We start from the raw sequence: 16059 nt of genomic DNA, 5'->3' as shown, positions 1-16059 counted from the left end.
TCTCACTCATTGCTAATTAATGAAAAGAAGAAAAAGTAAATGAAACAAAAAAGTTTCACTGTGCCTTCACGTATAGCCTATAAAATACTCAAGACCTAGTTCCAGTTGACACTACCTAAACTAATAATTTACAATACTAATAAATTAATAAGAGTAAGAAATAAAAGTAAAGAAAGCAATCCATTTACCTTTCCGACGTGATGGTGTACATTTTTGCGCCGTTGTCCGTGACCAAACGGAACTTCTCTGGATCATTTTTGACCATGGTTTTATTCTTTATTTGGATTTAACTCTTTATCAGAGATGGGTTATACCTATCGACAAGGCTAAAATAACGATAGTAAATAATCAAACGGGCGTTCAACTCGTCTTGTCACGGTGCTTGCAGCATCCCCAGGGGGTAAAGTGCTGGTATTTGAGGCTCAGTGCAAAAGCGCTGTTATTTGAAGCCTTGTGACTGCGAACCGTGTGCAAACAGTTTCAAACAAACTATGATGTGTTTTTCTTCTACAAAGCACGATATGGCATCATTTAGGATCACTTTATCTGGCGACATAATAGAGGACAGTAACTCGATCATTTACTATGAAAGTGACGCTGCGTAATGAACTCTGAAATGTTTTTCCAAGCTGCTGTGGGAAATGTTGAAATTGCTATTTGTAACTTTAAGATCTGATTATATATCAAAGGAGTACTTGTATCACATATTACAGTTTGAACCCGACTTGTATAAACAGGAATTATAAGTCTTAATATTTGGTGCTCAGTGAAAAATGGGATTTCTCTGAAGCCTTGTGACTGCGAACCGTGTGCAAACGATCAGGCTGCTTGCAACACCAGATTGCGATGATCGACAGTGAAAACTGACCTTTTGCAGAGACAATCAGTTAACACATCATTGAAGAGCTCTAACACATTCAGTAAGTTGATTAGGTTTGGTTGACTAATTTAATCACTTCAATGGTACATTGTATTTTCAGTCACAAGAAGGCTATTGAAATTATTATAACAAATTGATACCTATCCTGACGGACACTGATGGAAATTTCCGCAATGTAATTCACAATAATTCAATCATATGACAAAAAAATAATAATTCTCAATAGGACTTACCCTCAAAATAGTCCCTGTAAAACTCAAGGAACATTAAGAAAATCTTCTCTTAAGAAACTGTGCAGCAGCAAGACATCATTTCAAATGTGGTTCCAATTATCCCAAATACATCAGACATTTAACAAACAGTGAGAACATAATTAAAATCTGTAAACAAAAGTACAGTTTGGACAAACATGAATGCTATTTTAAGTAAACAGACTATTTTATTCTTTGCCTTCAGCTTTATTTGGCTCAGACCAACACATTACTTACAAAGGATGTTAAAATGTACACTTGCAACTAAATAAGTTAAAAGTTTCACAGACAATGAACAGTCCCTTGTGATCGTACAAAGGAAACGGATGTAACTAGTAGTGATTCTTTTCATTACAGATGACCAATGAGAGAGACCATACAGTAAAATGCACATAAAGGATAATGCTTCAACCAACAAACCCATAGGGACAATGAAAAAGTTTGTTTTTACCAAAGTACTGTCTCTAGATGAAAAGGGGACAAGATGACAGCTAACATATTTGAATTTGTTTGATCAATGGTGCAAAAGACCATTGACCTTTTGAGGCATGTGAAATTGTGTTTCACTTCTCGGTCATAATTTCATAATTACAATGAAATAAACCTAAAGAGATTAAAATCTGAATATTATAAGGTACACTCTACTATTGGAGCAATGTATGCTGGTAAGCACAAACCCAGAAGGGAAAACATCTCTTTGCACACTGCAAAGCTCTTAGAACTACATAAACTACAGCACATGTAACCTTCAGGTTGCAAAAGGGGTTCGTTGATATGACTGCCGCACTAAAATACTGCAGCTGATTATAAGATACTGCACTGAAATGAGCATTCACTGCAAAAAAATACAAAAATAACATCACCACAAATCTGGAGATCTGAAGTACTATCAAATGTGTAAGAGAGGAGCTTGAGAGAAACCTACAGACTGAAGAACAGATGGGTATAATCAAACCAAACTGCCATATAATGTCTATTTGTGAAGTAAATTTACCATTGCAGATGTTTATTTGTTGAGTAGGAGGTCTGTTTTAACTTTCAGTGGAAGCTTCCAAAACAAAGCAATAAAAAAGGAAAAATCAGAAGTTCCTCTACTGACTCTTGTTATTCAAGAACAACTACTGTCATTTAAATGTCTCTGCATTGATTCCAATGCACTTGAACTTGGGCGATCAGATGTCCTCTTTTTCCCCAAACATATCCAGATCGGGATGTCTAAACTACCTAAATGTACAGATTTTGGTTTTGTTTTCCTATTAACATGCTCTTTATAAATATATAAGGGAATTTAGAAATCTCAGCCAGGACGTGTCCAGGACAAAGAGGATGTATTGTCACCCTACTTGAACAACACTTCTTTATTACAAAGGGGGACGATGAATTCAAGTGATGGTTCACTGAAACACTCAGGCAGCCATAGACTGCATATTGGACACATCCACTAGTACAGTGGCCAGGTAGTGTCAACTGTTAGAAAATGAAGCAAGAAAGACTTCAGCCAGAGGAGCAGAAGAGTGGTGATGGGGTAAGAGTCCAGCTCAATCAGAGGGGCTGTAAAGATCGCCAGATGAGGGCAGGCGGACATGGCCACCTGTAACATTAGGGAGCCGAGAGAGGTCTGGGAGACTGCTGAGACGAGACCGCAGCTCCTTCCGTACCTGGGACACCCGGGCCAGTTTGCGCTTGTATTCCTAAAATAAAAACATACAAACTTTTTAGTAAAAAAATATAACTGGAAGTATATTACAATGAAAATTAATGTAGAATTAAACATTTAATAAAATTTTTAAGTAAAAGTTTTTTTTTTTGTAAATGTACTCTAATAATCTTCGTTTTATTTACAACTTTTTTTTTTTGGTTCGTGTATGTTTCCATTGTTTTGCACTGCTACAGAAACTTTTAGCAATTTTTTTTTTTAAATGAAAGCGTTTTTAATATTTTAAAGATAAGGCTCGTTAAGAGCTGCAACAAGTCTAACTCTTTTTGGAATTAACTAAATCTAATGAACGGTTCACTTTAGTTCAGATACGCAAACGGTTTTATCACTGTTTCAGTTCTCAGTATCGCACTCGTAAACATGTAGCAGCTGTTACGGTTTAAAATGTGTACAGATACATTAAAACAATTTAGTCTGCTGTTATATGAAGCATTTTAAACATATATATATATATATATATATATATATATATATATATATATATAAAACGGTGTAGACAACATACTGAAGCTTCTACAGCCAATTCCAGTGAGCCTCTGTGATTGTGTCAAAGGCTCAAGTTCTTGACATTTGTGTTTCCTAACAACTGTTAAACTATTCATGTTTAATTGACATCAGTTACAAAGTTTAGGAATGCTACTCTGTTCCAGCATGTAAAATAAAGCAAATAAAAGTTAAGTTATTTTAAATCTATTCAACATGCCTATAAGTCTAGTTAAACACTAGAATGTTTACTTTCGTAAAGAATCAGAAAAGCATCTCAGAAATAGTTAAATCGTGATTTAAATTTAAACATTTACACCAGAATATTTTGCAATAATAAACATTGTCAGGTAGACATGTTTGTACCTTTGTATATGGTTAATGTTTGTTCTACTACGATGTAAAGTAAACTTTACATGGCAAATATTTGAATGAAATATGGACTACACTGATGTAATAGGATAACTATAGCAATGGTTTAATCCTTAAGAGCTTGAAATGAGGCTTTAAGGGGTTTAAATGAAAACCAATATATAAATGCATGAACTATGCTTATAAATGCCATGCTTTTAGATGAACCATGTTTAAAAGATTTAATTTAAATACAAATTCTGCACATTTGCCATTATAAACCAACAATGAACAATCTTTTACAAGCATTTCTTAATCATCATTGTAAACAAGCTATTGTTCATTAGTTACATTTTGAACTAACAATCTTAATATCAACCAAGAATAATAGATGCTGCAAAGGAGTTCATTGTTTAAATCATGTTAACTACAGTAGAAATAATTTCAAGGCATATAAAACTTTTTAGTAAAGTGTTAGAGAATAAGTTTCAGCCAGTTTCTCATTTCACTCAAGGATGTATTTGTGAAAGCCAGTGCATAAGCAAAAAAGATGCACACTCAAGAGATTGTTTTTTTTTTTTTCTTTTATTTGTATTTATTCTGTAAAGGCGACATCAGGTGGAACACAGGAACCTGCTCACTACCTGTTGGCAAAGGCTGGAAAATGAAGCAGTTAATGCCCATATAACTTTTAACTTTGTGTATACATTTATATGTATACACTTACCAGACCAGTAATTCGTGTCTCATGCATAGGAATTTTAAAAAAATAAGATAGCTAGGTTGCATTTGCTGAAATTATTTGATATAGGAGCTTCACTGCCCTCTATGGGCAAAACAAACCCAAATATTGAGCAACCACATGCAGCTATAATCACATGAACATAAGTATAAAAAAAAGAAAGGAGAGGAGAAAGAAACTGACATAGAGGCAGCAACTGAGGTTAAAAAGAAAAGGGAGGAAACTGTAAAGTCAGTAAGTTTACCCACTTCTAGTTTCTGCTCGTTCTGGGCCAAGCCGTCTCTCTGACTCTGCAAAAAGATGGCAAGTGTACGTGTGAGCTGCCGCCGATCATCAATCTCTGCTGCCAGCCGCCCACTGTAGTCAGCTAGAAGCATGCAGGCCTCTTCCACCAATCGAGAAAGACGCTCCCCTGACTCTTTATCTGAAAAACAACAATCGGACAGATACAGACAGTCAAAATGGTTAACTACATATGATTTTTTTAAAGCTTGCTATATAATGCTGCAAGTTTTTTTTTTGTCCCTCGAGGGAACCAGGATGCAGTGTTGCCATCATTAAGCTGAAATCATAGGCGTTTTCTCTGAGAACTGTGGTCAAGTTTTGTATTTTAATGTACACAGACACATTTTGCATCACATTTCACAATGCAAATTATCAATTAAAATGACATTTAATCGTGTTTCTGCTGCATTTACTTGGTCCTAACATGAAGGAGGGTTGCATGGGTGTTCTCACCTGTAACTTTGTGCAATAGAGAAGTGTCCTGCACCTCTGGGGGTAAAGCACAGATCCTCTGGCGGAGAGCTGCGTCGCTGGAGGCTGCGTTCTCAAGCTCCTGTAGTGCTCGGATCAGATCTGCAGTCTGAGATATACAAAACAAGTCATAACATGGTAGACCAAATTGACATGGTCACTTTATAAGAAAATAGGCATTACATAAGGCCGTTCTATCATACCTGTGGAGGTTCAGCAGGGGAGCTTTGGGAGGCTAAGTCGTCATTGTTCGCCTTAATCTCTTCATAAGGCCTTTTCTTGGCCTTCTTTTCTACCTCTGTAAGTCATGAGACGACATTCTACAGGTCATACTTAAAGGCATTCTCACTCTTAAAGACTTCACATTAGGGCTGGGCGGTACATTGTGTTTGTACGATATATTTTTTATGAGCGATACGGTATGAATCAATACCAATATATATAGCCTACAGTAGTTTGATATATAGGGAGGACACAGACTGCACTGCTGCGGAGAAAGTGCATAATACAATTTTTTTAAACATGTAACAAGCTTTAAATGAAGGGCTTTAAAGTTTAAAGCGGTTCTGACAGAAAGGCTGCATGTGCAGCTGACAGACACGCTGTTTAATGTGTTTGAGATGTGCCATTTTCCTAAAATGCATAACTTACATTTCACAGGTATATTCTCCATCTATAAATGCTAGCAAGCCATGGAAATATTTCCATTTTGCTGTCAGAAGTGCATGAGCTTTTGCTTTGCGATTCTCCGCTAAACTTCAGACTTCATTTAGAACGAGCGCCGCTGTGCGCATGCACGCCAAACATACGGAGCTCAATGAAATAGGAGCTCAATAACTCTGACAAACAGTACAAATCACAAGACAGACCAAAACAGAACTGCATAAGGAAAAAAAAAACAAAAAAAAAAACCTTCAAATCAGATTCAATTTTGCAGATAACCACATCACCATGGAGAGGCAAAAGGGGATCAAAGCCACTATTTGCACAATATGACGTCGCAAAATAGGCAAAATAATATTGTAATAATTATAAAATAATAATAAAAGTAACAACCTAGGCCTTTTTTACCTCACAAGGACGTTACTTAAGGAAAATGACCATAGTAACAGAGCGAACCGATTTGCAACAGTGTCCGCATTGTCACTAGTTTTGACAAATAAGAGGAAAAAGAAAGTCAAAAATTGAAATTAAAATTTAGAAAGAAAAAAAACCTGAGCATAATAAGATTGACACAGAAGTTAAAGATACCAATTACAATAGAAAATTACATTTCAAATAGTATCACCATTATTATAAGTTTTAACAGGTGATTGAAAAGAGGCCTCCAAGAGGCATCAAACTGATCTATATTTCCAGAAATACTATATCCAAGTCTTTCCACATGCAGGGTGGAGGAGAGTTCTGACAACCAAATTCTGAATAGTGGCTTCGACTTTCTTCCACACGCAAATACATTTTTTTGCAATCATACCATACTGTATAGGCAGTCGGAAAGCATGGCTAAGGCACTTCAGGGAAGCGGACCAGCCAAGAACAGCAGTCGCAGGATCTAAAAGGAAGCTCACATGCATAAGCATCAGAGAGACATTTAAAGACTTCTGAACAGAATTCACAGAGTTTTGGGCATGCCCAAAAAGAGAGGACCAAGATAGCCCTCCGCAGATTCGCACTTATTGCAGAGAGGGGAAATAGTAGAATAAAAAGTTTTCAGTTTGACCCTTGAATAAAATGTAATCTATGCAGCACCTTGTACTGAATAAGCTGGTGTCTGGCATTAAGAGAGCAGGTGTATATATTTATAAGACATTCTGTCCAGTCCTCCTCAGAAACCTGAATATCCAATTCATTTTCCCAATCGTTTTTCAGATGATATACAGTGAGGTCAATAAGTATTTGATCACCCTGTGATTTTGCAAGTTCTCTTACTTAGAAATCATGGAGGGGTCTACAATTTTCAGCATAGGTGCATTTCCACTGTGAGAGACAATCTAAAAATAAAAATCCGGAAATCACATTGTATGATTTAACAATTTATTTGTGAATTACTGTGTCAAATAAGTATTTGATCACTTGCTTATCCGCCAGATTTCTGACCCTCAAAGACCTGTTATTTTGCTTTTAGTCCAGCTACACTCTGCTCATGATTCTAAATTAGTAGCAACTGTTTGAGGTCGTTAGCTGTCATAAAGACACCTGTGCACCCCACAATCTGCCAAAGTCTAAGTAGCAACATGGGCAAAACCAAAGAGCTGTCAAAAGACACAAGAGACAAAATTGTAGACCTTCACAAAGCTGGAAAGGGCTACGGGGCAATTGCCAAGCAGCTTGGTGAAAAAAGAACAACTGTTGGAGCAATTGTCAGAAAATGGAAGAGGCTAATGATGACTGTCAATGTCCCTCGGACTGGGGCCCCACGGAAGATCTCTCCTCGTGGGGTATCAATGATGCTAAGAATGGTGAAGAATCAGCCCAGAACTACATGGGAGGAACTGGTCAATGCCGTGAAGAGAGCTGGGACCATCGTTTCCAAGGCTACTATCAGTAATACACTAAGACGTCATGGTTTAAAATCTTGCATCGCACGGAAGGTTCCCCTGCTTAAGTCAGCCCATGTCCAGGCCCGTCTGAAGTTTGCCAGGGACCATCTGGATGATCCAGAGGAGTCATGGGAGAAAGTCCTGTGGTCAGATGAGACCAAAGTAGAACTTTTTGGTCTTAACTCCATTCGCCATGTTTGGAGGAAGAAGAATGATTGAGTATCATCCCAATAATACCATACCTACAGTGAAGCATGGGGCTGGAAGCATCATGCTCTGGGGGTGTTTTTCTGCACAGGGGACAGCACTGTATTAAGGAGAGGATGAACGGGGCCATGTATTGTGACATATTGGGCAAAAACCTCCTTCCCTCAGTCAGAGCATTAAAGATGGGTCATGGCTGGGTCTTCAAACATGACAATGACCCAAAGCCAGGAAAACCAAGGAGTGGCTCCATAAGAAGCATACCAAGGTTCTGGAGTGGCCTAGCCTCCAGACCTAAATCCAATAGAAAATCTTTGGAGGGAGCTGAAACTCCGTGTTGCTCAGCAACAGCCCCGAAACCTGACAGATCTAGAGAAGATCTGTATGGAGGAGTGGGCCAAAATCCCTCCTGCAGTGTGTGCAAACCTGGTGAAGAACTACAGGAACCGTTTGACCTCTGTAATTGTTAACAAAGGCTTCTGTACCAAATATTAAAAATTTTTGACTCAAGTGATCAAATACTTATTTGACAGTAATTCACAAATAAATGGTTAAATCATACAATGTGATTTCCGGATTTTTATTTTTAGATTCGGTCTCTTACAGTGGAAATGCACCTATGCTGAAAATTGTAGACCCCTCCATGATTTCTAAGTAAGAGAACTTGCAAAATCACAGGGTGATCAAATACTTATTGACCTCACTGTAAATATAAATCTCGTAAGGTGAGAATTCCTTTTCTAGCCCAACCTGTGAACACTGGATCTAAGAGTGACGGTTTAAAGGCATGGAAAGAGGCATACAAAGAGGTATTTGGCAGTTGAAATGTCTTGCTAATCTGACGCCATATCCTGAGAGAATTATTCATCAGAAAAATGGGATCCTACTGCAGCTTTAGATGACTCTGGGGCTGCAAATAGCATCGAGGAGAGAGACGAATTTGAAGAACCCCGTTCAATCGCAAGCCACGAAGGAAGATCATCTGAGAGACTATCAGGGTGTGGGTCGTACCAGTAAGTTAAGGCTCTACAATTGGCAGCCCAGTAATAATGCTGAAAATTTGGTAGACCAAAAACCCCCCAGTGACCTTGGCTTACATCCATGTAATTTAGATATTCTATGTGTTTCAAAGCCCCAGACAAACGGCAGTACAATAGTCTAAAATTTTGAAGAACTTTTTAGGCAAGTATATTGGTAAGTTCTGAAAAAGATAAAAATCTGGGCAATGTCACCCTTAGCTGATGAGAAAGTAATTTGTCTGGTTTATCCCAAAGTTCAAATTGTTTTTGCTTAACTTTTAACAACATTGTTAACTTGGTTTGAGAGAACTGAGTTATATTCCAATTTGAGTGTGGTAATTTCATTAAGAATATCCAAATCTATAGAATCTCTGTATGCATCTTCTAACAGAGTAAGATTATCAATTTCTAAGAGATGTTTTTCACTTTGTTTTTTTTTTAAGACTGGACTCTCAAAACAGCCTTTAGGCTGTCCCATAGTGTTGAATCTGAAACCTCGCCCGTGTCATTAAATTTGAGAAACTCTGCAAGCAACGCTGTTAAACGCTCACAAAAACTGGCATCTGAGAGCAAGGTAGGATTAAAACACCAGTTATAGCTAGGCTTAATTTCTAATAAATCTAGAGAGACGGTCACCGCTGAGTGATCAGAAATTATTCTATTATGATGTTACATTGATTTAACACAGGGAATAATTTTAGAATCAACTAAAAAGAAAATCAATCCTAGAGTATGATTTATGAACTTTCTGAAAAAAAAAAAAAAAAACAAGTGTACCATTTGTCCATTGGATATTTTAAGCTCCAGATATCAGAATTAATAAGATCATTAAGAACAACCGTGGAATTGGGCAAGGATATGTCAGAGCGTGATGGAAATCGATCTAGAGCAGGGTCTAAAACCAAGTTGAAATCACCACCTATTATAAAGGTGAGAGTTTAGAGTGGTTGGTAAAACAAACTTTGGGGAAAAAAAAAAAAAAAAAGTGTGGTCATCAAAATTAGGTCCATACACATTCAGCAATGTGACATGAATTGAGGAAAGCAGCACAGATACAATCACATAACGCTGATCATAGATATGTGTTTGAATGGGACCGATTTACAAACCAAAATAGCTCCTCCTCTGGCCCTGGATGAAAAAGACGACTGGAAAGCTGAGAGATCCAGCTGCATCTCAGTCGCATTTGTTCAGAACGCCTTGTGTCTCTTGCAAAAATAATATCAGCAGTGATAGACTTCAAATAAGAAAAAAAACTTTAGCTCTCTTTATCTGATTGTTTAATCCACGGAACGTTCCAACTGGCAAAGGTGACATTGCCACTTTTAAATAAGGGCCCCCTACCAGCCATAATGTATATTATCTGAAGTAGTGGCGGCTGCAAAAGAGTTTGAATAAATATCAGAGAAGGAGATAAGCAGGCAAAAAAATTAAATTAATAATAATAAAAAAAAGATAAGACAACCCACCCTTCCCTTTTATCAGCTTCCCCAAACGAAGCCAAGATGATAACCTCATACGAACAGTAGAGCAGCTGGGCAGGATAAGGAGTGAAAGAAAAACGGTGTCTATCAAATAGGTCTAACCTAGATAGAGCGAAACTAACTCCCTCGTAGCTTCCATTCAAATAGAATGACAATTAACAAAAGAACTGCTCTATAAACCTGAACTACAATGAGTTTAACACAAAACCCTTATAACGAAGATATAAAACATGAACTATTCATACAAATGTTTGACAGGCTCAACATTTACATGCAAGTAAGGCTCAAATATGATAGTTAACAGTCTATGAGTGTCTTTTTTGAAGTGAAGATATACTCACAACCTCCAAAAAAGGCTACCAGTGAACAGAAAGAGTTCAAGTCTTTCAAACCTAGTCACGTCAGGAATCAGTCCTGAACTGCAGAACAGGAAGGCACTTCTGCGATGGAATTCACAAAATCTTCAGCCTCCGCCACCGAACCAAATATTTTCTTTTTATTGCCTTGGGTGACAATAAGCCGCGCAGGAAACAGCAGACCGAAACGGATACCAGCCTCCTTCAACTTTTTCACTTTGTCAAACACCCTTCGTTGAGATAGTACCTCTGCCGTGAAATCTGGGAAGATGGAGACGTGCGCTTCCTCGTATTTTAAAGAGGTATGTTGCCGCGCAAGCCTTAGTATCATCTCTTTGACCGGATAATGACGCATCCTCGCAATCATGATTCGTGGACGCCCTCCTTTGGATGGTGAAGGACCGGTACGATATGCGCGGTCAACTTTAATTCCTCCAGGAAAGTTCTCGGCTCCCAGGAGGTTCGGGATGAGTTTTTCCATAAACTCAGTTGGGCAACCAGCTTCCACGTTCTCGGGTAGGCCGACAATTTTGATATTCTGTTGTCGGGAACATCCCTCGAGATCATCCAATTTAGCACGCAAGGCCTTATTAGTAGCTAGAATTTCCTGGAGAGAGCCCTCAAGATCAGAAATGCAGCTTTCAAGTTAAAGCTGTCGTTCATATGGTTATTCATAGTTTGAATGGCCGTTAGAATTGCAGTTGATATGCTCTCTAGCGCCCCCAAGAATGTAATGTGATTTTAACCCTTTTTTGCACATTTGTGGGGCAATTGTGGCCTAATGGATAGAGAGTCGAACTTGTAACCCAAAGATCGCAGGTTCGAGTCTCAGGTCTGGCAGAAATTGTCAGTGGGGAGTGTGAATAACCAACGCTCGCTCCACCTTCAATACCACGACTGAGGTGAGACCCTTGAGCAAGGCACCGAACCCCCAACTGCTCCCCAGGTGCCGCAGCATTGGCTGCCCACTTGCTCCGGGTGTGTGTTCATGGTGTGTGTGTGTGCGCACTTGGATGGGTTAAATGCAGAGCACAAATTCAGAGTATGGGACATGGTGTATGGGACTTGGCCACACGTCACTTCACATAATATATGCCTGCATGGTAACATTCACTTTATTTATTTATTTGTTTAATCCAAATACAATATACAGAGAGATATATATATACCGTATACCGCAAATCAGCCAAAAAAAAATTGAGATATTAATTTTTGCTCATATCGCCCAGCCCTACTTCACATGACACTTATAAAAACAAACTACTGAGTCTCTCTGAGCGACTATGCTGTATTCGCAATTACCTTTGAAATCAGTGTGACCTTGTGGCGGTTTACTTACGCAGGACATCAGAGAGTTTGTCCAGTATCTCATTCTCATAGACAGCTCTTTCCTGCCAGATGGACAGAACTCTACCTAACTGTTTCTTACAGCTCTCGTCTCCTTCACTGGACAGGATAGATAAAAAAACATGGTAAATATAATTTTAGGACCGTAAGAATCATAGCAACACAAATACAACATGCCAATTTTTGGGTTCAAGTTAAGACCCAATTATACTTGCCTAAGAAACATTTGAAGTATTTAATAAATGGAACTTACTTAAAGGTTAAAATAAAATACTATAGGTGTTTATTCAATAACAGAATGAAGTACATTTTTCCATTAAAAATAAATACAATCCATAATACAATTTACTAAACCCACTAAATAAGAAAATATAACAATTACAATTTACATAGGAGCTAAGCAGCCCAAATATACTGGTCTAACTCACCTGGAGACATGTTTGAAAGCATCAACAATGACAGGGGAAAAATCTTGTGTGAACTCTGGTCCTTTCCTCTTGCTATTCTGTATGACATCATTTGCGAGATACAGGAAAGTCAGCTTACGGGACACCTGGGCTGCACAGAGATAAAAGAAAACATTTCTTCTTTAAATATTTGTGATCTAAAAGAAAGGGCATGTGCTGCTTTATTAAACCATTAAATAATTTCTACTATTGATTTTGAACGTTGAAAGGAAAATAATCTATTTGAAGCAACTGAATAGCAATTAAAATATGTACCAAGTAACAAAAACACAACTGTTACTGTGAATACAGATCAACCATGCTCGGCATGTAGGTTTTCAAGCAAGAAATGCTTATGGATTCCTCCTGAACACAAAAACCTGCCATGGAAACTACACCTTCACTATCCACACAACGAGATCTCAGGAGAGATGATCTAAAGATAGCGCTGTTTTTTTATTACAACACTCAAGCAGTGCACCCATTATCCAATCCCACCTGCAAGCAAATACACAGTATTCAGAAATGAAGGCCATGTAATAACTTTAAAAGGATGAACAAGCCTAATTCAAAAGCACAAAACTGCATTCAAACAGGGGTCTGCACTTGATGATGTTATTCTGAAGCTGTAATATTATCCCATTAGCCTAAAGGGAGCTCATTCCCAAGCAACTAGGTTAAACCATAAAACCAAGAATGCATGGTAATCACTTAGGGACGGCATTACATCCTATGAATGCTATCCCACACAGTAATCCAAAGCCCTCATTGTTGTCCTAAACACGAACTAGGTCTAAATAAATGACTCAACATTTGTAAAGAAACTTATTAAATTAATTTTTCCTATAGAAAGATGGTGCCATCTCTAAAGGGCAGATTAAAGTCACTTCATCTACACAGCACATCTACTCTGAGGCAAACTGAGGTCAACTAAACTGCATTGCTAAGTACTTGCTATGTCATCACTGTGCAACAAGTCAAACACATGGCAATTACTAGAGACCAGTTTTCCAAACACAAAATGAATCATTATACTATAAACTAGATTGAGTCTAAGGTCAATAAGTTTATTGTACACCTTAACGTGATGTTCGCATGCACTCTGTTGGAGATAAAAACGAGCTGATCAAAGAATCTAGACTCCTACAGCTCATTGTGTGTCATTATCACAAAGGTGCAACATTATAATAAGCCTTCAGAGGCACCAGCGGTTATGCAGGATCTGACTAAAAATTAATGTTTATCACGTCTGTGAGAAGATAAGAGGACTGTGCAGACCTGTGATAATACTAGCAACGGACAGTCTTAAATTGTTCCTATGCAATTTCTGTTAAGTATCTCTATATACACACAACTAGATGCAAAAAACTGTGGCAAAATAATATTTGAATAGGAAATGATCAAGCAATGAAATCTAAAGCCACTGAGATATTGCATTCTAACTGGTTAATACTGATGCATCAATTAATTTCTTAAAATAAAATAAAAAAAGCTCAATTAAATGTAAGCAATTGGAGTTGCTCAGGTGCGCTGTTTATGGTGTTGTGTTGTCAAGTGATAAATTAAACCAGTACCAAACCAATAAGTTCTTCAGCTGCGGGCCAAACGAATTTTACATATTGCTACTAGAGCATCATTTTATGTCACATTAAATTGTCCATATTATGCATGAAACAGATAGTAGCACATGTGAAATGCCTTAGAGAAGCGGCGATTAAACATCACTATTTCTGTCAAAGACTTTGGCCACCCAAATCTATGGAACTTTTTTTTTAGCTTAATATTTCAGTGCATCACTAGCAATAGCATGGAGAAAATCTGTAGTAATGGAACCAATAAAGATATTTTTAGCCATCAAACTGGGTGTTCAAACAAAGCAAGTGTGTGTTTTGAAAAAAGAACAGTACTTGCCATCCAAAGAGGGGGATCAAGTTGATGCTAAACTAGACTTTGGGATCAACTACATTTTATTAAAGCACACCCTATGTTAGATCAGACAGGTCTGATCTCATCCCAACACAGACCACATGTGTCATGCAGGAAAGTAAAGGGGTCTGGGTACATGTATAATCATTGCGTCTTGCCATTTTTACTGCAAATAAAAATAAATAAAACACTGGGCTATGGCCTAAAACCCCCCAAAATATGGCCTAAAAAACTGAACCTAGTATGGAAACAGATGGAGTATATGCTTCAAAATGGCTGCCAGGGTCAGTGGAAGCATCAACAACTGTGGAAAACAGATCATAACATATCTAATGTAGATATCATATTGAATATTTCTTCTGGGATTCAAGAAAATCATATGCAGTAGTGAAACTGTAAGCTGAGTTGACTAAACACGAGGCTGAGTGTCACAATATCTGCCATTTTCGTGCAGACTGGTATTGTTTAATAATAAAGATAAAGGATAATAAAGAATAATAAAAAAAAATAGAGGATTCATCTCAATAACCTGCAAAGTAAGCTGCAGAATAAGTAAGCTAAAGGAATCAAAACATGTAACTGCTAGATGAGTTAAGATGCTAACTTATAAGGGAACATATGATTAGCTTGTTTGCTACATGTGCTGTTTAATTGAATTTCAAAACGACAAAACATAACATAACCTCGCATTGTAAAGCTATTCTAGGTACCTCTCCTTACCTTTCTTCAGCTCGTTATACCAGACTTTGACGATGGTTTTGGAGTGTTTTCTGTGGTGGATGAGCCACAGTGAAAGGGTCTGCACGCTCTGCTGGGAGTTACTCAGTTCTGATAATTTCTTCTCCAAAGCAGGCTCCGAAAACACGGACATTTTCAACTACAATTAGGAATTGGGTAGAAAAGGCTATTTGCCTATACCAGGCACCCGAAGGTCGAGGATATTAAAGCTGATAACTCCTCAAGCTAGCAATACATTCCTGGTTTACCACAGAGCGCACAGTGAGCATGCGCAGTCTCACCACACAGACAGCAGTTGGGGAATGCAGCCTAGCTCCGTTTCTTCTTCTGATGTTTTTTTGGCGATTTTGGCAAACCAACTTAAAGGTGCATTACCGCCACCTACTGATCTGGAGTGTGGCGTGAACATAGATTTGGTAGAGAGAAGGAGATATATATATATATATCCTTCTCTCACCGGCCACTTTATTAGGTACACCTTGCTAGTACCGGGTTGGAACCCCTTTTGCCTTCAGAACTACCTTAATTCTTCGTGGCATAGATTCAACAGGGTGTTGGAAACATTCCTCAGAGATTTTGGTCCATATTGACGTGACAGCATCACGTAGTTGCTGCAGATTTGTTGGCTGCACATCCATGACACAAATCTCTCGTTCCACCACATCCCAAAGGTGCTCTATTGGATTGAGATCTGGTGACTGTGGAGGCATTTGAGTAAAGTGAACTCATTGTCATGTTCAAGAAACCAGTCTGAGATGATTTGAGCTTTGTGACATTGTCCTGCTGGAAGTAGCCATCAGAAGATGGGTACACTGTAGT

General features: G+C 38.1%; 2 protein-coding genes across 3 annotated transcripts in view; both read right to left on the bottom strand.

The window, feature by feature from the left end:
- LOC306885740 (proton-coupled zinc antiporter SLC30A8-like) overlaps positions 1-395 on the bottom strand; it is a 7947-nt gene extending 7552 nt beyond the window's left edge. Inside the window, exon 1 of the mRNA XM_079442480.1 lies at positions 189-395. Within this exon, the coding sequence (XP_079298606.1) occupies positions 189-265 (77 nt within the window). The 5' untranslated portion in view covers positions 266-395. The remainder of the gene's footprint in view (positions 1-188) is intronic.
- Positions 396-922: 527 nt separating this feature from the next.
- On the bottom strand, positions 923-15528 carry LOC306885742 (regulation of nuclear pre-mRNA domain-containing protein 1A-like). Of its 2 annotated transcripts, XM_079442483.1 has the most exons (7): positions 15223-15528; positions 12559-12688; positions 12123-12229; positions 5384-5478; positions 5163-5289; positions 4673-4848; positions 923-2822 (listed from the first exon to the last, which is right to left on the bottom strand). In XM_079442483.1, the coding sequence occupies exons 1-7, from the start codon at positions 15371-15373 to the stop codon at positions 2670-2672; spliced, it is 939 nt and encodes a 312-aa protein (XP_079298609.1). In that variant the 5' UTR covers positions 15374-15528; the 3' UTR covers positions 923-2669. The 2 variants fall into 2 exon arrangements, with proteins under 2 accessions (XP_079298609.1, XP_079298608.1); XM_079442482.1 differs by lacking the exon at positions 923-2822 and having other exon boundaries at positions 4418-4848; positions 15223-15524.
- Between the last annotated feature and the right edge of the window lie 531 nt (positions 15529-16059).

The sequence above is a fragment of the Barbus barbus genome (assembly GCF_936440315.1).
Source record: "Barbus barbus genome assembly, chromosome: 19".
Taxonomy (NCBI): domain Eukaryota; kingdom Metazoa; phylum Chordata; class Actinopteri; order Cypriniformes; family Cyprinidae; genus Barbus; species Barbus barbus.
This window is presented reverse-complemented; position numbering and strand designations above follow the sequence as displayed.